Genomic DNA, 23255 nt, shown 5'->3' with positions numbered 1-23255 from the left:
TCCGCCTTGCCAGTCCTAGGGGACACCAGCCACCAGTGCCCACAGCAGAACCCATCCGTTCCCAGAGGGCGGATTTAGGGCTCTGCAAGCAGGGCGCACACAGTGGGTGATGAGTCGAGGGGACACCATCTCAAAGCCCTGTAAACGAGGCTCTGACTTTGGGAAGGAGGCGTGAGGCTCTGGTAGGGTCCTAGAGTCCCCCTTTCTCCTTTGCAAAGCCTAGTTAGTGCTTTCCCAGCTTTGGAAAGGAGATGGGAGGGCTCTAGGACCCTGCCAGTGCCTCGCACCCTGGGGAAACCCAGCCAAATGGGTGGAGTATAAATAATAAAATTATTTATTATTATTCCAAAGCCAGGTGCCTCCTTACCCACCTCTGGCAAGGCAGCGTGAGGGCTGAGGAGGGTCATCCAATGTTGACCTCTCGCAGGGCACCCTAAAACCCATGCCTGCCACTCCCTCTCACCTTCTTGAGGATGAGATAAGAGATGGAAGCATTGGCGTCGATGATGATGGTGGAGATTTTGTCGTCCCGGATCTCCTTGAGCAGCGGCGTCGGGTCGTTGGTGTCATCGAGCATCCGGATCGACAGCGTCTCCTTGGAGATGAGGAACTGACGCACAAGCTCCTCCAATCGCAGCAGGCCTGGTGGATGCGAAAGGAACAAGGGGTTGCGCCAACATTTCGCCCAAGCCAGAGCCCAGCCCAACCCGCCTGGCTTCAGAGCTTAGGACTTGGCCCGGGAACCATCCGATCAGGACATAAAAGCATTTGAACACCTCTGCTTTTATATATATATATTCTTGTGCCCAGAACTGTAGTATAGGAAGCCCTGCTTTGCATACTAATTTCGAAGGAGGCTAGGGCTTCAGGTAATCCAAGCAGGGTCTTCTCTGTGGTGGTGCCAAAACTATGCAGTGGGATCCCTGACCAAGTCTGCCAGCATTCAGCTTTGAAGGAAGTGAAGGAGCTCCGTTTTCTTCACCTCTAGTCACTGGGGCCAAACTAGGCATGGCACTAAACAAGTACAGTGGTACCTCAGGTTACAAACGCTTTGGGTTACAAACGCTTCGGGTTACACACTCCACTAACCCGGAAGTAGTACCTCGGGTTGAGAACTTTGCCCCAGGATGAGAACGGAAATCGCGCGCCGGTGGCGAACCGGCAGCGGGAGGCCCCATTAGCAAAAGTGCGCCTCAGGTTAAGAACCGTTTTGGGTTAAGAACGGACCTCCGGAACGAATTAAGTTTGTAACCCGAGGTACCACTGTATTTTAATTTAAAAACACTTATTTTAAAAAAGACCCCCAATAAAGCCATAGGTGTGATGTTTGAGAACGGCTTCCATCCCCATGGCTCACATCTCTGTGAAATCTTATTGGCCACCCGCTGGCCCCGCCCCCATGAGCCCCTCCCACTTCGCCCTCTCCGTTCCCCACCAAAGAGATCGGCCACATTTTCTCACACTCAGCCTTGGCGCAGATGAGGCTAGCCGAGGGGTAGTTGAAGGACTTGAGAATACGGGATACGGCCAGGCTGACGTCCTCGTTGCTGGGGTAGAGGCTGACGGAGGCGAAGCGCAAGTACTGCAGCTTGGGGGTCTCCTCAGGACCCACCTTCACGTGGGGGATCTAGGGCAGAGAAAGAAACAGAGCTGACACAAGCCTCACCATGTCCTCCTCTGTGGCCGAGAAGTCAGCACAGAGGCTGTCCTCGTCTAGATCAGCTTCTGCAGAACAGAAAACTCTTGTGACAAGTCTTACATGCAGCAAATTAATTACAGTTCCATAGACTGCTTAAAGCAATCAAAGCCTTTGGGGAAGTCTATTATATACTGGGTGGGCTACCGAACCAGATTTCCTCCCCTTTCTGTCACCGACTGGAGAAAGAGGTTGAGAAAAATTTAAAAAGCAGCCAGAGCTTCAAGTAGGAGTTAGGACAGAGGTGAAGAGAAGGATGGGGTCTGTAATAAGAACCCTGAAAGTTTTAAGCAGGCTTTCCTAGGCAACCATTAATTCAGAACGGTTGAATTAATTTGAATTAATTCGTTTGCTATAACCTGCCTTGGGATCCGTCGGTGAAGGGCAGGTAATGATTTTAACAGTAATAATAATGTCATTCATAGAATCATCGAGTTGGAAGAGACCACAAGGGCCATCGAGTCCAACCCTCTGCCAAGCAGGAAACACCATCAGAGCACTCCTGACATATGGTTGTCAAGCCTCTGCTTAAAGACCTCCAAAGAAGGAGACTCCACCACACTCCTTGGCAGCAAATTCCACTGTCAAACAGCTCTTACTGTCAGGGAGTATCTCCTAATGTTTAGGTGGAATCTTCTTTCTTGCAGTTTGGATCCTTTGCTCCGTGTCCGCTTCTCTGGAGCAGCAGAAAACAACCTTTCTCCCTCCTCTATGTGACATCCTTTTATATATTTGAACATGGCTATCATATCCCCCCTTAACCTCCTCTTCTCCAGGCTAAACATGCCCAGCTCCCTTAGCCGTTCCTCATAAGGCATCGTTTCCAGGCCTTTGACCATTTTGGTTGCCCTCCTCTGGACACGTTCCAGTTTGTCAGTGTCCTTCTTGAACTGTGGTGCCCAGAACTGGACACAGTACTCCAGGTGAGGTCTGACCAGAGCAGAATACAGTGGCACTATTACTTCCCTTGATCATTACAGTATATGTGATTGGTAGCTGAGCTGTGGACCAGGAACATTTCTTTGGCATAAGTTTACTAGGCGGCTGTAGGTAAGCCACAGCCTTTCAGCCTCCGAAGCTGCAATATAATAGCGACCAACCTTACAGGGTTGCTTTATGGCTCACGAAGGTGATGAAGATGATGGAGGTGACATTACCTCTTTCTCCCCGCAGATGTGGCTAACAATGGAAGCAGAAGCCGGACTGGAGGCTGGGCCCAGGACAGAAACTACGCCTTTGGGCAGGATCTGACACACTGTAGTGCAGGGGCAAAGAGAACAGGAGAAAGAGGTTATACAGATTTATTATTATTGTACTCTTCAGCTTGTTCTCACACTTCTGCCCAGACCACCTGAGCAAAGCCACATGGCTTTGCACACTTAACCTCATGGAAATTGCCTTTTTGCTTCCTCCTGGTCACATGCATACAAACATCCCCACCCGCTGGCTCTCACAGATGGCCATGAGGGTGATTAAGTTGCCTTGGCTGTAATTCTGTCCACCTACCCTGCTGCCCCAGACCTCTGACCAAACCATCTGCATCACCTTTCAAAGTCTGCAGCTCTTCCCACCTGGTCAGAGAATGGAAGAAGGTGCTGTCCCATCCCATCCCCCACAACCTACACACAGCGCTGTTTCTGTTGGGCTGCAGTTCATCTTCTACCAAAAGCTATCCTCCCCTATCCCTTTCTGTTGCCAGATTTCTGATAACAGTATTAGCCTATAAAAGGAAAAATGGATTACTCTATGATTATTGATTTTGCCTAAATAATATTGATTTATACTGATAATTTGATATTTTAAGCGCTATATTGTTCTTATTTTAATGGAATTTAGAAACCTACGGTCTGAGATGTACTTGATTTTAACGTAATATAATTTATTAATTTTATCTTGCTATACCTGTGTTGCTGTATGATGTATTGAATATGGGCCTATGGCTGTAATAAACTATCTATCTATCTATCTATCTATCTATCATCTATCTATCGATCTATCTATCTATCTATCATCTATCTATCCTCCCCTATGGTGAAATGTGGCAGCATCTGGGATTTTCTAGTTTGGAGGAAAAGGAGACACAGGGCAAGTTTATAAAATGATCCGGGATGTAGAGGATGTGACTTAGAAAAAGCTATTCTCCCTTTTATCCTAACGCCAGAACTCGTGGCTCTCCAGTGAAGCTGAATGGGCCAGACTGAAGAGAGTATTTCTTCGCACAGCACATAGTTAAACTATAGAACTTTCTCCCAGAGGAGGAAGTGACGGCCACTGACTTAGGTGGCTTTAAAAGACAAGTTCATGGAGCAGAAAGCTATTGATGGCTACTAAACACGATGGCTATGCTCTTCCAGGCAGAGGGCCTTCTTGGTAGTGGCACCCTCCCTGTGGAACGCCCTCCCATCAGATGCCAAGGAAAGAAATAACTACAGTCATACCTCAGGTTACAGACGCTTCAGGTTGCATCTTTTTGGGTTGCGGGCCGCCAAAACCGGACGGGTTACTTCCGGGTTTCGGCGGTCGCACATGCGCAGAAGCACTAAATCACGCTTTGCACATGTGCAGATGCGCCGCTGCGGGTTGCAAACATGCATCCTGCACAGATCACGTTCACAACCCGTGCGTCCACTATACCTGACTTTTAAAAGACATCTGAAGGCAGCCTTGTTCAGGGAAGTTTTTAATGTTTGATGTTTTATCGGGTTTTTAATATTCTGTTGGGAGCCACCCAGAGTGGCTGGGGAAACCCAGCCAGATGGGCAGGGTATAAATAATAAATCATATTATTATTATTATTATTATTATTATTATTATTATTATTATTCCTCCACAGTGGGAGGCAGTAATGCTTCTGAATACTGGAAACCAGAGTAGGGGAGAGTTATGAAGGAGGGAGAAACACTTTTCTCTATCCACTTACCCCATGCCATACATAACTGGACAAACTTCTACAGCGGTACCTCTATTTGCAAACGGGATCCGTTCCGGACGCCCGTTTGCAACATGAAAAGCCTGCAACCCGAAGTGTTGTATCTGCGCAGGTCGCGGTGCTATCTGGCTCTTGTGCGCATGCACGAAGCGCAATTTAGTGCTTCTGAGGCATGCGCGAGCGGCAAAACCCGGGAGTAATCCTTTCCGGTACTTCCGGGTCACCGCAGGACGCAACCTGAAAAAACGTAACATGAAGCAGACGTAACATGAGGTATGACTGTATCATGGCCCCTCTTACTTGCCTTTTCTCGAAACTAAAAAGTCCCAAACGCGCAATCTTTCCTCATGGGAGAGTCTCTCCATCCTGTTGATTATCTTGGTTGCCATTTTTGGAACCCTCTCCCAACCCAATTCTACAATATTCTTTGTGAGGTAAGCCCCTCCCCTGCCCCTCATGAGCTTTGTAGATCCTTTCACACTCCAGTGTCACACACGGACACACACACACACACACAACCTACTGGTGTCGGTGGTCTCGTACTGGCTGTCACGCTGCAGTTCGAAGATCTCCACCTCGACTCGGGCTTTGGCAGGCACCTCGATGATGCTGTTGATGTGCTCGCGTGCTAAGGCTAAGGCCAGTCGCTCCCCCCGGCCACACACTGTCTGGTCGTCCAAAATGGCGGCTGGTCATGGGGGACAGCAAGGCGGGGAGGGGGGGAAGAAAAGCAAGAAGTCAGTCACCGCGGCCCGGCCTGTTCACAGCAGAAAATCTCTCCTCTGCAAACATCATTCATGAGCACCCAGGGATCCCTAAACAGGGATGGCTTCTGCCCATTGGGACCGGGAGAAGCTTTCACACCCATCAGGCCTGATGGGATTGGAGGAGCTTAGGGTGTCAGTTTCTCATCTCCAAGGAGACACTATCGACCTGGGTGCCGGATGGCACCAAGGATTCAATACCACTGCTCAGGGAGATTCCAGGGATGGTAAGATTTCAGCCATCATCCTTGTTGCCAGTGCTTCCATCTCTCATCTCATCCTCAAGAAAGTGAGGAACAACAGTGGTTGATGCCCATTGGGTCTGGTAGGGTTGAAAAACACGGAGGCCGAGGGGAGGTGGACCCAACCACCCAACCAGTCAATAATTCTATTTGTAGGCCGCCTTTCCAGAGTCAAAGCCATGCTCAAGGCCGCTTGCAACATATAAAAAAAATCGCATAATTACAAGCATACCAAAAGTAGTCATAAACAATAAATAAACAACACAACGAAAGTGAACAATTTCCACATAAATCATAAGATCTAAAATAAGGATACAAAACATAATAATAATGTCAATAACAAAAACAAAAACCCCTAAACAACGTTCCAGCCAGAGGTAAAGACAGGCAGTCATCTGATTCTGGGTTTGTCCCCATTTTTCCTCCCTGCTCAATTCTACAAGGGCAAATCTGAAACTACAGTGGAAGAACAGGCAACTGGGCATGTTTTAAGTGAGATGGCAGGCAATGGCTTGCTGAGTGCAGAAGGAGATTGGTGGGGCAGTTTTCCAGTAGCCCCAAAGGATTAGCCCCTGCAACGTCAAAGGCATGCCTGGCTCGAACCTGATTTTTCAAGCTGCCCTCCTTTAATGCCCTTGTATTGACTCTGAATCTCACCATGCAATATTTGGTCCTCCATTTGTATTTATTATCGATAAAAATTTGGTGTGGTGCAAGCGAATTATTCTTCTGAAAGTGTGGCACAGAGGAAAAGTTTGAGAACCACTGGGCTAGAGCGATGGGCTTTGACCAGGAATGGAATTCTTGCGGACTTCCAAATGTTGCTGAACCCCAGCTCCCATCAACCCTAGTCATGGGCCATACCGGCAGGGGCTGATGGGCCTTGGAGTCCAACAATATCTTTGGCGTAATGGTTGCCTAAAGCCCGCCAACTAAAACCGCAAAGTCTTTTTAAATTACGCCAGCCTTCCTAAGGAGCACAGAGCGCCAGGAAACTACTCCTTATCCCAAAGCATTCCTTTCCCCCAGAATCAACGTCACTAGCTCCACAGAGAGCAATGACAGCAGATGACACGTTTTGCCAGGACTCCAGTAATGAAGGGGGAGAGCTCTGTCAATGACCATTAACCGTGACAGCTAAGTGGAAGCTCTGGGAATGCAGGCAGTGTACTTACAACTACAAAGGAAGAAGGAAGGGCAAGCACCTTCACAACTTCCTTGACAGCATCCTGATGCACCTGTAGCTACTACGGTGCCTCCATTATGGCACTTAGGGTAGCCAGATGCAAAAGGGAACAGGGCTCCTGTACCTTTAGTTGTGTCATACCTGCTACCCCTGCTGAAATTTCCCATGTTTGCACCACTATTAAAGGTGCAAAAGCCCTGCCCTATTTTTGCATCTAGCCACTGTACAGTACTGCATGGACATGATATGTGTTTCCTGCAACACAGGGGTAGGGAAATCTCAGGGGCCAAACAGGACTCTCTATCCAGCCCTCGAAAATAGGTTCAGGCCACACACTGGCCCGATTTCACACCCTGAATTTTTATTTTTGCCTGGCTGGAATGCGTTGTTAAATTCTAATAATGTCTCTCGCTTATCTGGGTAGATAGAAAGACGCATGGCGGCGTGTGTAGAAGCTCACTTACTGTACGGTTACAATTTAATGCCTTGCTCTGCCTATTCTAATTCTTGGCCCCACTGACACTGACACAGAATCATATCATAAAATTTTACAAGTTGGAAGGAATCTTTTGCCCGATGTGAGGCTCAAACCTATGGCCCTGAGACTAAGAGTCTCACACTCCACCCACTGAGCATGTGGCCCTCAGAGGGTTGCCAGAATGCACACTGCCAGTGATACCTTTTCAGTGGCAGATTTGGAGGCGCCATTAAATTGGTTTGGTTGGAAGCTGCCATGGGGGCCTCGCATGTCCTGCCTATTCTTCATTTGTTTCACTTGTCATAGATGCTTTTAGCTGAGATTCCTTGCATTGCAGGGGGGTTGAGCTAGATGACCCCCAAGGTCCCTTCTGGCTCTGCAAACCTGCAGTTCTGTTCCCTCTGTGGAGCTCAAGGCAGCGTGCATAAGGTCCTCAGCTCTCCCAGTGACGCGCTGACCAGACCCAGACCAGTTTAGCTTTCAGAGCATGCCGCCTGCACTCTGTGCCAACCTCCCCATGGCATCTCAGCCCTGCCTCCACCATAGTAGGGTTGCCAGCTGACCATAAAAATAACAGCCTCTTGGCTATCATGCAGCAGCAGCAGCAACAACAAAAAGCAAGCAGCGTGTGGCTTTTTGATGGTGCAGACTTAAGCACTGTCGCCTCCTAACATCTGCACATGATGCGCTTCAGGAGTGCCTGAAGCCAGTAGAAATGGCTGCTGCTACACAGAAACCAGTCCCACCAGATGTGCTCGCATTGGAGAAGGCAGCTGATGCCAGGGAACCAGGGGCTGTGACTGACAAGCAGTGGGAAAGCGGAGGCTCATGGGCTGCTACTCACTGGAACATCGGAAGCCGCCCGGTGCCAATCCAGACCTGTTGGTCCATCTAGCTCAGGACTGTCTACACTGGGCTGGCAGTGGCTTGGCATCGTTCCAGGCAGGAATCTCTTCCAGCCATACCAGGAGATGTCCGGGATTGAACCCAGGGCCTTCTGCTTGAAAGACAGGACTGAGCCAGGGCCCTTCGCCTCCCTTCAGGCGGCGGCAGCTGGTGCCTGCTGGAATTGGCAGGGTGGAAGGCAGAGAGGACCACAGCCGCCGGAGCCACAGCCAACGTCTGGCACAGCCAACAGCTTTTGGGTTTGTCCCCCACCTTCCTCCCTGATTAGCTCTGCACGGGCAGCAAAGAGTGAGGAGGAGGAAGATGGCAGGCAGGACCGCCCCCATTCCCAGAGCCCACTGCTCCTTTCTCAAATCACAGAGGCGGCAGCCTCCCCACTCTTCTGGCAGAGGATGAAAAACCCAACCATTTCCTCCAGCTTCAGAAGACTTGAACGTACAGCATGCAGCAGCCACACAGTCAGCAATCCCTAGCTGAGGTTTGTCTGTTATGGATGGATCCGGCCCTCACTAATCCTGCCCTAAGGGGCCTGTACCCTTTCACCTCTCACCAGAGCAGAACTGCTGGGGAACAGTGATAGGGTGGGCCTTGCTGCCAATTTGTTGGGCATAGATAGATCACTGTTGTTTTATGTTTGGGGGGGTGTTGAATGGTGGTGCAGTGCGGGGTCTCAAGGGAGAGGGTCTGGAGTTTATCTCAATCCCTCAGTGAGAGTGGGGGTGCAGCAGCCTGAATGAGGGTAGGGCTTTTGCCCATGGGACACACATTTATATGCTGGTCATGGATTGTATCCCGCAGAATGCTAAGCATCCGACAAGCACAAGGATTTCTGCTTCTGCAATAGGCTCCCCCTCCACACACACTGCCTTCCCTCACATATGTTGATCAATCGCTTCCCTTTAAAGATCTCGAACCAATTTCGCAACAGAATCATCAGCAACTTCACACAACTTTATGCACAAAAACTATTGTGATGAAGAATCAAACAATGCTTTCATATGTAAAAACAATTTTGAATCCAATACATGAGCAAATCAGGACAGTGATCCCTACTGAAAAGGATTGTTGGAAATGGAAGAACTTCAATAAATGCCCAATAGAAAATAGAGGTGGCACCCGTCTGACGTGTAGTAGGAGGGTAGGAAATGAACCAATGGATTCAGGTTACAAGGAAGGAGATTCCAACTAAATATACGGAAGAACTTTCTGGTGGTAAGAGCTGTTCAGCAGTGGTACAGACTCCCTCGGAAGGTGGTCGACTCTCCCTCCTTGGAGATTTTAAAGCTGAGGTCTGCTGGCCATCTGTTATGCATGGTCTGCATTGCAAGGGGTTGGACTGGACGACCCTTGAGGTCCCTTCCACCTCCACAATTCTATGATTCTGTGATTTAATGGATTGTGCAGAGCGAAAGACGATTGAGCTGGGGGTGGCAGCAGTGGCAGCGGTTCTGAATGTAATGGTCTTTAGCGTACTTGTTACAGTTTTGTTGTGTAATTGTTTTTATTGATTATCTGCTAATTATATTTTCTGAGTTGTGCTGTAACTATGTAATGTTCTGTCGGTGCTGCTTCTGTTTATTGCTTGTAAGCCACTTTGGGGTTCATTTGAATGGAAAGCAGAGCAGAAAGGCAATCAAATCGGATCAATAGCGGCTTTCACGCAACCCCACGAAATGTCTTTCCATTCCCCACATTTTCCCTGTTCTGATTTATTCCCCCTGCAGCCACCTGGACTCAAGGATGCAGAATGGAGCTGTCAAACGGCTGTCGGATATTTAAAGTGCACTCAAACCAACAAGTGATGTTTTGCTAGAAAGGCACATGATAGGCGCTGGAGCTCACAGAGTTTTCCTGTAAGTTTGCTAGAGAGACCTCTGTGAGAGACATTCCCACTGTGCCCTGAAAGGGGTTTGTGAGTAGCCATATAACTTCTCCTACCTGCCTGGGCTCATTGTCCTTTTTCTATTGCTCTTACTCTTCCACCTTCATCACCAAGCAGAAATGTGAGAACATTGGCTGAGTCTGACTCCAATGCTCAGACTCCATCTTAAGCTAGGCTAAAGTTACCGTATTTTTCCATGTATAAGACTAGGCTATTTTATAATAAAAAATATATGCAAAAAATTGTGGGTCGTCTTATACAAGGATAGTGGAGAGGTAGGACGGGCGATTGGTGGCTGCCACGAGCAGGAAATTGTCAGCGGTGTTTTCGTTGGTGATTGGTGGGTGCTGCAAGGTCCGCTGGCTATTGGCTGCTGCGGCAGTTGGGTGGGCAATTGACTGTGTTGGTCCTGTAATTTTTGGCAATCCCCCCCTCAAATGCTCAACAACTCAGGGTAATCTCCCCCCATTTTCTCAATCTGGAGTCCCAAAAAAGAGGGGGCGTCTTATACACAGGGGCGTGTTATACATGGAAAAATACGGTATGTCTTTGTAGCTGGATTACCATTTTAAGCCTGCCTGAACAAAGCTGCTGTATCTACTTACAGGTAGGTAGCAGTGTTAGTCTGCCGTAGTCGAAACAAAATAAAAAAAATCCTTCTGGATTGGACTGGGTTGGATTGTATTCTTATCTCATTATACATGATAAAGCTATTTTTAGCCATTTCACCCCTTGCTTTTTCCTGTAAGACCATTTGCAGTCGTTACCAGTCGTCAACAGGTTTACCACACCTATCAGCCAATCACCCATTCCCACCACCCTTCTGAGTAATACCCCTCCCCACCCTCTCACTATATATAAGGGTCTGGTGACTTCTGTTTCAGTGTATCTGAAGAAGTGTGCATGCACACGAAAGCTCATACCAATAGCAAACTTAGTTGGTCTCTAAGGTGCTACTGGAAGGAATTTTTTAATTTTGTTTTGGCTGCTGTATCTGTTACTCTTCAAAAAGAGAATGAAGGGCGAGTAAATGTTATTTTTAACTTTTACAAGACTGATTATTGTTTTAAAGGGGAAAGACCAGGAAAACCCAGTCTTCCTTAAAGCATCCTGTGTTACTTAAACCAAAAGGCTAAAACTGGTTTATCTAAGCGTCCCCTTTAAGTTGCGAAAGGATGGCACTCACAAATATATACAGTGGTACCTCGCAAGACGAATGCCTCGCAAGACGAAAGAGTTTTTTGTTTTTTGAGTTGCTTCGCAAGACGAATTTCCCTATGGGCTTGCTTTGCAAGACGAAAACGTCTTGCGCCTTTTTCTTAAAACTGTCAATGCATTCCTATGGGAAACCATCAATGCATTTCCTATGGGAAACCGTGCTTCGCAAGACGAAAAATTCACAAGACAAAAAAACTCACAGAACGAATTAATTTCGTCTTGCGAGGCACCACTGTACCTAACAAATATATCCTTTCCAAGCATCTATCCACATCCCAGCACCAACCCGACCCGGTCAGGTTGCCCTCTAGCACTGTTGCCTCACCCCTAGGATCCAGCCACCCACAGCATCAACCCTGTAGATCAGCCCCCCACCCCACCCCGTGGATGTCCCCCACTTACCCATGCGCAGAGACGACAGCACCTCTAGGCTCTTGTGGGCGAAGCCGAGAATCAGCAGCAGCAGCAGCACGGGCAAAGCCGGCATCTTCTACCCCTCCTCATGGAGAAAGTTCGGCCGTGGCCTCCGCGCTGCCACCTGCAGGAGGGGCAGGAGAAACACACCCCGTGAGGCACATGGAGTGGGCACACCGAGGTTGACACAGCAACCCCTTCTGGACACACCCATAATGATCCCTTGCAGTATAGCTTGGGCAGAGGGGGCTCACCAACCTGGGAAGGTAGCCCGTCTGGGAGAAAGAAAACTCTGGTCCTTGCGAAATATCGTCAGGAGAAGAAAAGTCTAAGTACCGTATTTTTCGCCCTATAGGACGCACCGTCCCATAAGGCGCACCTAGTTTTTTGGGGGGGAAATAAAGGGGGGAAATTATTTTTCCCCCAGGCACGGGGTTGGGGGGGGGAAGCCCGAGCTTCCCCCGACCCCAGCCCCCAAACAGGCAGCTCTCTGCAAGCCATGGGAGCCCAGCGCTGGCTCCCGCTGCTTGCTGAGAGGTCTGCAAAGCCTGGACGCGCTGAGCTCAGCGCGCACAGGCTTCAGCATGCAGGCAACTCCCCGCAAGCAGTGGGAGCGCTTCAGCTGCTTACAGAGAGGTCCGCGAAGCCTGGACACGCTGAGCTCAGCGCGCGCAGGCTTCAGCATGCAGGCAACTCTCTGCAAGCAGCGCGAGCGCTCTCGCTGGTTGCGGAGAGGTGCGCGAAGCCTGCATTCGCCCCATAGGACGCACACACATTTCCCCTTCATTTTTGGAGGGGAAAAAGTGCGTCCTATAGGGCTAAAAATACGGTAAACTCTACACAAATTTGGAGTGGAGTCCCTAAGGTGGTTGGATGGCTCTTTGTACGCCTCCCTCCAGAAACCCCTGCAGCCAAGCTGGTACCAAACACCTTGCTCTGCTTTCCTCTGGACCATATCAGCTAGGCCAAGAGGGGGTCTTTTTGTCAGGGCAGCCCCAGGACTCCATACGCACGGCCCAGGCTTGCACCCCGGGGTGGTGACTTCGGTGCTGCTAATATAGCAGCCTGACTTCAGCCCCAGAGACGGACTCCACTGTCTCCCACGACACACGGATGCCAAAAACAGCAGCATAACACCTGCTGTTGAAGAGGCCTTTGAGGGTCCAAACAGAGGCACCACATCCTCCCAGTTGAAAGCACATCCTCCCAGTTAAAAGGAGGTGCTGATCCTGGTGCTGAGCCTCTTGCCCTGTTCCTCCGCCAACCCCCTGTCCTCTTCCGCCCACTGCCTGCTGGAGCCAGCAAATCTCCTTTGGCTCCAGAACAGGGAAGGAGAAGGGTGGACCAAAGGTACAGCGGAGGATCGGGGCTGCTGCACGTCTGTGCCTTGGTGAGTTTAAAAAGGTGAAGGCAGAAGACCTGCAGATAGTGCCAGCATGCAGCAAACTCCACCAGCTACCTGGGGCCTGGGGATGTTGTTGAAGGTCTGAGCAGCTGAAGCAAGGCCATCCCTAATCCACTCTCCCAGCTGCTCTTGCAGAGCTCAGGAGACCAGCAAGGAGGGCAACTAAAAAGAGGTTCCAGAAGAGAGGGAACCAGGAAGTTGGCATATACCACATCAGGCCATTGGTCTATCCAGCTTGGAACTGTCTACACCAGCCTTCTCCAACTTGGCGCCCTCTGGAAGTTTCGGACTACACCTCCAGAGGATACCAGATAGGAGAAGGCTGGTCTACAACCACTGGCAGAAGTTCTCGCCGTTTCCATTGGGAGATTCCCAAACCTACTTGGAGATGAAAATAAAGATGTCCCCTCCAACATCTTTCCAATGAAGATAGGGACGTCCTATTCCATAGCCTCCAACATTTCTCTGATGAAAACAGGGATGTCCTATTCCATACCCTCCAACATTTCTCCAATGAAAATAGGGATGTCTTAAGGAAAAGCTGACAAAGGTCTGTATAGTTAAAGCTATGGTTTTCCCATTAGTGATGTATGGAAGTGAGAGCTGGACCATCAAGAAGGCTGATCGCTGAAGAATTGATGCTTTTGAATTATGGTGCTGGAGGAGACTCCTGAGAGTCCCATGGGCTGCTAGAAGATCAAACCAATCCATTCTGAAGGAAATCAGCCCTGAGTGCTCACTGGAAGGACAGATCCTGAAGCTGAGGCTCCAAGACTTTGGCCACCTCCTGAGAAGAGAAGACTCTCTGGAAAAGACCCTGATGTTGGGAAAGACTGTGGGCACAAGGAGAAGGGGACGACAGAGGACGAGATGGTTGGACAGGGTTCTTGACCAAACTGCGGGAGGCAGTGGAAGACAGGAGTGTCTGGCGTGCTCTGGCCCATGGGGTCACGAAGAGTCGGACACGACTAAACAACTAAACAACAAAGAAAAAGCGGGACATTCCGGGATCAAATAAAAAACTGGGGCGGCTTCTGTAAACCCAGGAATGTCCTTGGAAAAGAGGGAGACTTGGAGAGTATTTTGGCCCCTCCGGGACCCCGCTGACTGCCAAACCTCCTCTCTGCAGCCCACTGCCCCCTTGTGGCCACCAAGTCCAGCACTCCCCAAGCTCTGGGCATCCATCCAAGGCCTGATGCTGCAGAGGGACCAGCACATCCTCCCCCCCCCTTTGCACTTGACGCTGGTCCTGCTATGAGCTGAGTCAGCAACACTCCCCACCCGACGTCCTCGCACTGCGTTCACCTTGAGCATTAATATTTATTTTCGCTCAGCCTCGGCCGGGCAAACGGCACAGCCGAGGTTCACCGAAGGCGAGACGCATCAGACTCTGCTGGCCCCCTCCCCTTTCTCCCAGGGTGGAGCAGGGAGGACTGCTGTAAGTGGGGGGCTGAGGCGAGGAGGGCAGGGAGAAGGGTCAGTAGCTGGCAAAGGGGTGCTGCACTTCGCAAGCTCATTTTGACGGCGGGGAGGAAGATTCCTGTAGATAAGAGCCAGGAGGAGAGGGAAAAACACACCTCCAGCTGAAACAGCAGATTATTTCTAAAACGAGAGGCATGCATGATCAGTGCTCAGAGGCACTGTTTCTCTCAGTACCAGTTGCTGGAGGGCAAACAACAGAAATGAGGGCTCTGGCCTTCAGGCCTCCTTCTGGGCTTCCCGGAGGCAACGGGCCAATTGCTGCTGGAAGCAAAGCTCTTGTTGCATTCACATGGAAGCACCCAAGCCCGTGTTGCTGGTTAGCAGAAGAGGGAACATCCCTCACCGCAACAGGACCCAACATTTCTCCGATGAAAATAGGGACGTCCTATACCATCTTGAGGGACGCGGGTGGCGCTGTGGGTAAAAGCCTCAGCGCCTAGGGCTTGCCGATCGAAAGGTCGGCGGTTCGAATCCCCGCGGCGGGGTGCGCTCCCGTTGTTCGGTCCCAGCGCCTGCCAAGCTAGCAGTTCGAAAGCACCCCCGGGTGCAAGTAGATAAATAGGGACCGCTCACTAGCGGGAAGGTAAACGGCGTTTCCGTGTGCGGCTCTGGCTCGCCAGAGCAGCAATGTCACGCTGGCCACGTGACCCGGAAGTGTCTTCGGACAGCGCTGGCCCTTGGCCTCTTTGAGTGAGATGGGCGCACAACCCTAGAGTCTGTCAAGACTGGCCTGTACGGGCAGGGGTACCTTTACCTTTACCTTTATACCATCTTAATTTTTATTAAGTTGCCCCAGCCACTCTGGGTGGCTTCCAACATGTATTAATACATATAATCAAGCATTAAACATTAAAAAAAACCACTTCCCTATATAGAGCTGCCTTCAGATGTCTTCTAAAGGTTGTATACAGTGGTACCTCTGGTTGCGAACGGATCCGTTCCAGAGGCCCGTTCGCAACATGAAAAGAGTGCAACCCGCAGCAGCGCATCTGTGCACGCGCGGGTTGTGATTCGCCGCTTCTGCGCATGCACGTAATGTCATTTTGCACTTCTGCGCATGCGTGAGCGGTGAAACCCGGAAGTAACCCTTTCCGGTACTCCCGGGTTACCGCGGGACGTAACCTGAAAGAACGTAACATGAAGTGGATGTAACATGAGGTATGACTGTAGTTACTTATCTCCTTGGCTCGGGGGGCGGGGGCGTATAACACCATACCCTTCAACATTTCTCTGATGAAAATAGAAACGTCCTAAGGGAAAACAGGTCAAATCAGAAGCCAGGACGGCTTCAGTAAATCCGGGGCTGTCGCTGGAAAAGAGGGAGACTTGGAGGGTCTGCCACAGTGGTGCCAGGGCAGAAAAAGCAGGGTCCCTTCTCTGCCCCCCTCCAAGCTGCAGCAGCCTCTGCAGCAAAACTGGCCAGTAGCAAAGGTGGATTTGGGTGTCTCTGCATCATATCCTAAGGTTAAACTTGGTAAAGATGCCATTCAGGGGCGGGGAACCTCCAACACACTGGTCACTCTCAGTGTGCCAGGGTGTCCGATTTGGCCCACAATGCCACTTGCCCCAAAGTACAGCCACCTGTCAATCAGCTGGCATTTCTGGGTTTAGTCCAGCAGGGTGCTGCTGCTTTGCCAGCACGTTCCTTGAAGCAAAAGAACAAGATGGTTTGCATGCTTCCTCATCCCTTCACTCAGGGCTGGAGTTTGGGTTTTGTTTTGGTTTTTTTGCTTCTTTAACGGCAAACAGAAATGGAAGAGGGAAGCAAGAAATGGCAGGCCTTCCGGGAACCTGTTGCTCAAAGCTAGAGTGTCATCTTGCCCCTGGCAAACTCCAACTCAAATGAAGGCCTGAGCATTATGCTAGGCCTTTTACACTGCAAGGGAAGATACTATCTTTTCCTTACTCCAAATTAATTAGGGATTAATTTTAGCAAAGGGCTCTGAGCTGAGCCCCAGGACCAACTTTCAGCTGCAGGGTCTTTCTGCATTCAATTTTGTTTTGGTTTTTTTTAATGCCCTACATACTTATTGGTATTCCGGAGCCGGCTGGAGAGAAGAGTGCCTGCTTCTAAGGCAAGCCCACATAGCCAGAGGAGTGAGGAGGCTTAGCAGGGGTGTGGGAAGCTGGAAGGGCACCTTAGAGATCATCCAGTTCAGCCCACTGCTGATGCAGGAAATTAACAATTACAGCACTCTCAAGAGGTACCCTGTACAGCCTCTATTTCGGAACCTTCAATGATGGATAGCCTGCTACCTTCTGAGGCATACTTTTTTCACTGCTGAACTTTCTCAGGAAGTTCTTCCTCATTTTTCGTTTTAAAAATCTACATTCTTATCATCTGAACACACTGGTTTCAGGTTGTACCCTCCGAAACAAGAGAATACAAAATTGCTCCATTATCTCTGTGACAGCCCTTCAAATAGTTGAAGATGGGGATCATCTCGGAAGAGCTGAGTGTAAATTTATGTAAGGGACATGGGTGGCGCTGTGGGTTAAACCACAGAGCCTAGGGCTTGCCGATCAGGAGGTTGGCAGTTCGAATCCCTGCGATGGGGTGAGCTCCCGTTGCTCAGTCCCTGCTCCTGACAACCTAGCAGTTCAAAAGCACGCCAAAAAGTGCAAATAGATAAATAGGGACTGCTCCGGTGGAAAGGTAAACGGTGTTTCCGTGCGCTGCTCTGGTTCGCCAGAAGCGGCTTAGTCATGCTGGCCACATGACCCAGAAGCTGTACGTCGGCTCCCTCGGCCAATAAAGCGAGATGAGCACCGCAACCCCAGAGTCATCCGCGACTGGACCTAACGGTCAGGGGTCCCTTAAAGTTGTTTAATTTTATTATTTCTCAGTGAGCTATTGGGTGGTTTGGTTTTTTAAAAAGGCTGCATATACACTTTCTACTCCCTCTTCAAAACCGAAAGGTCTAGGTTAGAGCAAAGGGGAAGTGAACATGGTGTCCTCCAGTTGCTGCTGCACTACAACTCCCATCACCCTTGACCAGGGGCAATTCTGGCTGAGGCTGATGGGAGTTGTAGTCCAACAACACCTTGGCTTTTAAAAATATAGATATATATGAGATTGATTTATTTTTAAATGAAAGATAGGCATTCAGGGGACACCTGTGGAGGAAGCGGAACCCCAGTAGCCAAGGGTGCAAAGGTGCCAGAAGGGCATGGCAGATGGGTTGCCTTAACACGATCAGGAACCGGCAGCAAGGACACCCCTCGACATCACAGCACCCTTCTAGGAAGCGCTGTGGGGGTACTCGCAGCCGCTGCAGAGTTTGGCTAAGAGGGCTCTCTTGTGCACCACGTGGCAACCGTTGCCAGGAAACAGGAAGCTGCTAAAAAGGATGTTGCGGTTGCTAGGCAGAGCCACCTGCAGCTTGGCTGCCCTCTCTCACCTCCTTGCCCCTCCAAGCAAAGGAGGGAAGTGCGTGCCCACCCAAAGGTGGCCTGGGGGCATGGCAGCTCTTCTCCTACAAGATATGCCCTGTGCTTTCTTCCCAATCTGGTGCACCGCATATTGACGCTTTCTAAGGGATGAAAGTCAGCGACGGGCCAGGAGGTGGGGAAAGGGGCAATTTGTCGTGCAATAAATTCTCCTCATTTGCCACGCACGGTCCTTACATTGGTGCAGCTAGGGAGGAGGGATAATTTTGCTAATGCAGGGGGTCCTGAGAGGGTTGGACAAATTCAGGGAGCTATTGATGGCTACAAGCCATGATGGCTGTGCTCTGGTGCCAATTGCTGGAAACCACAGAGTGCTCTTAAACCCGGGTCCTGCTTGAGGTTTCCCACAAGCATCCACTGTAAGAATAGAAAGCCAGACTAAGATGAGCCATTGGCCTATCCTTCTGCCCTAAGCATGCCCATTTTACATCACCAGGCCCTCTTCTGCGGACAATGCCAAGGGACTTCCTTCAAATTAAGAAAGAAAACAGGCAGAGATCCGTAAAACACTAACAGATTTGCTACAGAAAACGTCTTTCACGTTGGATGTAAGAGACTGATGTGGCTACGCAGCCCTCCTTCTGGAATAATAAACAGACGTCTCCCTCCCTGAGTAGCAACAGCCAGCCATTTCTCACACACTAAGAATTAAGGGCCAATGGCAGATGCGGGGGACCTTTGACCTGCCAGAGGCTGCTAAACTACAACTCCCATCAGCCCCAGCAAGCACAGCCAATGGTCAGGAATGATGGGAATTGTGGCTCACCAATCTCTAGAGACAGCTTTTCTCAACCTGGGGTCCCCAGATGTTGTTGGACTACAACTCCCATCATCCCTAGCTGGCAGGATCAGTGGTCAGGAAACCCAAGGTGTGTATAAACCAGCCCATCATTATTATTATTATTATTATTATTATTATTATGAACATTTATATACCAACCTATACCTGTAGGTCTCAGCGTGCTTCACAACACAAAGTTACAGTATACAAAGCAACTTAACAGGGTCACTGTTAAGTTGTGGGTGAACATATCGGAAGACACAGCGATTCTTCATACTGCTCTTGTTTATTCAGAGGCCAGAACAGAACTGAACTGAAGGGTTCAGTCAGCCTGCTTATATAGAGCTCCAGTACAACGTAACTGTAACAATTTTCTAAAACTATCCAATCACTGAACGTCACTTTCGATCCCTTATTTGCATAACTATCTACAGTATCCCCCTGCTGGCCCAGGGTGAGAACTTCAGAACATAACACAAACTGCATAATAAAAATAAACAAAGCACAAAATACTTAATAAAAAAGATCAAGACATAAAGGAAGCAAAATGTGGCTTTTCACTCAATGAGCTAACTCCTTCTCCCAAGCCCATTGCAAGTCATCCCCCAGAGAACTCCATATGTCTTTTCACTGCTTATTCTTGCACTGCTAACATCAATTGTCCATTCTGTGAAAGGATCTCGTCTTGTGAGCGAACCTTCCCACATTTCCCTACTGGGCTATATTTCTCTAAGTCAGTGACCCAGATGCTTCCAACATCGAGCACAGGACCTTTATGCCCCTTCCTCTTATTCTCCACTCTCCACTTTTCAACATAGTCTTCCAGAGCAGGGAGGTTCCCAAAACTTGGGCTGAGCGCCTCTGTCTTTCCTGGATCTTTGCAGATCAGCCTACTGTACAGAGGTAACATTCGTATTCATTCCCCTGCCTGCCACTGGCATGTGGCCCCTGCTAGGCTGGCCAGAAGGGAATGTTGCCCTCTGGCTGCAAAAGGTTCCCTATAGTAGTTGTGGAAAGGGGACTTTCCAACAGATGTAGTTTGCCATGCAAGCTACACCTGCTGAATTAAGTCTTCTACACATTATAGGTGCTGTCTGTTTTGCATCAGGATTACCTTCAGGCTCTGTTTTTAATAATAATAATAATAATAATAATAATAATAATAATAATAATAATTTATCATTTATACCCTGCCCATCTGGCTGGGTTTCCCCAGCCACGCTAGGCGGCTCCCGACACAATATTAAAAACACGATAAAACATCAAACATTAAAAACTTCTGATACAGGGCTGCCTTCAGATGTCTTCTAAAAATCAGGTAGTTGTTTATTTCCTTGACATCTGACGGGAGGGCGTTACACAGGGCGGGCGCCACCACCGAGAAGGCCCTCTGCCTGGTTCCCTGTAACCTTACTTCTCGCAGGGAGGAACAGCCAGAAGGCCCTCGGAGCTGGACCTCAGTGTCCAGGCTGAACAGTGGGAGTGGAGACACTCCTTCAGGTAGACTGGGCTGAGGCTATTTAGGGCTTTGAAGGTCACTACAGACACATTGAATTGTGCTCAGAAATGTACTGGGAGACAATGTAGGTCCTTCAGGACTGGTGTTATATGGTCTCGGCGGCCACTTCCAGTCACTCCCAGTTAGGGCCAAGGTATTTCCCTGCCCTGCTTAATCCACATTTCATGAACACCATCCCCATCTTTTTTTATTTAAACTTTTAAACCTTATTGCTTCCAGTAGTATTCCTGCACCACAGCTAAACCTCCACCCCAGAAGGGAGTCTCTCACTCCCAATTCAACTTTTAAAAGGGACAGGAATGCCAGCCTTTCCTCTGTATATTGCCTCCGGCCAACCCTTCTTCGCAGACCCGAATTATTGGATTCTGCACTCAGGTGCTGCTTAAGAGAATATTTAATGCCAAGTTCCTCCTCATTGACTTGCATGAGTGTCGTTCATATTCACAGCACATTTGGAAAAGCAATATTTGCATCAAAGTTCAAACGGCAACAGACACACTCTTTTCTCCACCCCAGGATACACACAGGCGCTCGGCAGTCGGGAAAATGGAGAGTCTTCACTCAGTGTGTAAAAGTGGTGGCTCCCAATAAGATTTTTTATGGGGCAAGTAGGAAACACCCTGTTTCTGAATTCTGACACCCCTGGACCTTCCTCTGCCAGCCAGATCATAAAGACAGAACCTGCGCTTGTCTCCCAGGTCAGAATCTCAGGTCCAATCCCTACTCTACAAACCTAAACATGACCCATACCAATAGCTATCACAATGTGGTGTAGGAACACTGGGGTTCCTCAATAAGAAATTCAGTAACAGCAGGATAAATTCCCCAGAAGTCAGCTTGCCGACCATGGTGCAAAACTGCAGACACAGGGGAGTGTTGCCCTTAGTCTAGAGGACACTTTCAGTGCCTGTGGGGCAACTCAAGAGAGGTACCTATTGCCTCATGGGAACTGAGAACACTCCCAGAATTCTCTGCAACATCAAACATCAAATTCTCTGAAACATCAACCATGACAGACACACAGGGGCTCCTGGAAGCCGCCCAGAGTGGCTGAGACAACCCAGTCAGATGGGCAGGGTACAAATAAATTATTATTATTATTATTATTATTATTATTATTATTAAGGTTAACCTTATCTAGGAGGAGTTTCTTGAGGGTAATAGTTTTGACAATGAATGATGCCACCCAGTGGCATGCGGTGAAATTTTCCGTTGGGGAACAGTTAGGGCCAGAAGTGCCAGTTTGCGAGGGTGAAGATGGGGGACTGACGTCATGAGCATGGCATTGTGACGTCCCGATGTCACACGCATGATCATCACATCTCCCTCTCTAAGCTAGACAGAAGCTTCCTGGGCTTTAGGAAGGAGGTGTCAGGGCTCTGACAGGATGCTGGAGCCCTCCTGCCTCCTTCCCAAAGCTGGACGGATTTTGGGAAGGTGGTGGGAGGGTTCATGGACTAATCGGAGCATCACGCTTCCCTCCCTAAGACAGGCTTAAGCTTCCCAGGCTTTGAGAAGGAGGCACAAGGGGAACAATTAGGGGACTAGCCTAGTCTCCCTAGTCCATTGTCCGCACGCCACTGATACCAACACTATGAGTTGCCTCCAACTAAGTCCTACTCAGAGAAAGCCCATTGAAATGAATGTTTCCAAGTGACATCCTGCCAACCAGGTCTGATATTCTCACATAAATTCAGTGGGCAACGCTTTGAAAGAAAGTGGAGGAGCAATCCACCAGCTCCTCTCCCCAGCACTTAATCGTTAGCTAATCACACGCTAAATGAGGACTTCTCTGAAATCAGGACAAATATTTACACGGAGTACACGCAACAAGCAACAAGTAGTCGGAGCGAAACCTGAGAGAGTGTTTTGAGCCAAAAGTCCTGTCAGACAGCAAAGAAGAAGGCCCGCTATGGCGGCCAAGGAGCCGAAACTGACAAAGAAGGACAAAGTGGTCATAGACTTCTTCCTGTCAGAAATGTCAGCTCAGCTTGACAGACTCTGAACTAATCTAACCACTGGTTGGAAAGATGTTTTAAAGCCTCTGGAAGATGGAGTTACTATAGTCAAAGGCAGCCCGGTGGTTCAGACAGCCATTGAAGCTGTGAATCTAGCTGTCAAACAGGTGGGGAAACTGAAATTGCTAGCGCATAATACTCTCAGCCCGCAATTACACTTAGAGGAGGTGGGAAATGACCGCTACCGCTTGAACCTAAAAGTGAGCAGATTAGCCAAGGGTTCTGGGCGTGAAGCTGTAATAACCTTTATGGCAAAATGGCTGACTAAAGTGCCATGTTCAGAGGGAGTCACAGAATTCAACACTGATGTGTTGTATAGAATTGGTCCAAAAGGATGGCCTAGAGACCTAGTGATCTGCTTCAGGAGTTTTGCAACTACAAGAAATCTCCATTTGCAAGTGAGTATACGGCCTAGTTTCCGTGCGCTGATGTGGTTCGCCAGAAGCGGCTTAGTCATGCTGGCCACATGACCTGGAAGCTGTACGCCGGCTCCCTCGGCCTATAGAGCAAGATGAGCGCCGCAACCCCAGAGTCGGTCACAGCTGGACCTAATGGTCAGGGGTCCCTTTACCTATACAGCCTAGAAAAAGTTATATGGCAAGGCAAACCGCTGTTATTTCTTTACAACTAGTCCCGATACGTTAAGGCACATTGGTGAATTTCACCCCTACACAGAAAAAATGCAAAAGGCAGGCATGAGATATTGGCGGGGTGATCACCACTGCAGGTAGTGTCATGCATTGGGCAATCCACTCATAAGGAGATGAGGAACTTATTCTATTTACTTAACTCGGAGGCCTCATCCCCTCTCCTTCAACAATGCAGATCCCATGATGAAGAATCAGACACGGAAGAAGTCTTCGGGAGCGGGGGGGGGGGGGAATT

General features: G+C 49.2%; 1 protein-coding gene across 1 annotated transcript in view; it reads right to left on the bottom strand.

The window, feature by feature from the left end:
* The window catches only part of GRIK5 (glutamate ionotropic receptor kainate type subunit 5), a 95692-nt gene that overhangs the window by 44823 nt on the left and 27614 nt on the right, over positions 1–23255 (bottom strand). Inside the window, exons 2-6 of the mRNA XM_083454885.1 lie at positions 11704–11839; positions 5149–5313; positions 2854–2951; positions 1462–1627; positions 464–642 (exon numbers count right to left, since the gene is read on the bottom strand). Coding sequence (XP_083311011.1) covers positions 464–642; positions 1462–1627; positions 2854–2951; positions 5149–5313; positions 11704–11788 — 693 coding nt within the window. The 5' untranslated portion in view covers positions 11789–11839. The remainder of the gene's footprint in view (positions 1–463; positions 643–1461; positions 1628–2853; positions 2952–5148; positions 5314–11703; positions 11840–23255) is intronic.

Source organism: Podarcis tiliguerta (genome assembly GCF_965153285.1).
Source record: "Podarcis tiliguerta genome assembly, chromosome: 8".
NCBI lineage: Eukaryota > Metazoa > Chordata > Lepidosauria > Squamata > Lacertidae > Podarcis > Podarcis tiliguerta.
This window is presented reverse-complemented; position numbering and strand designations above follow the sequence as displayed.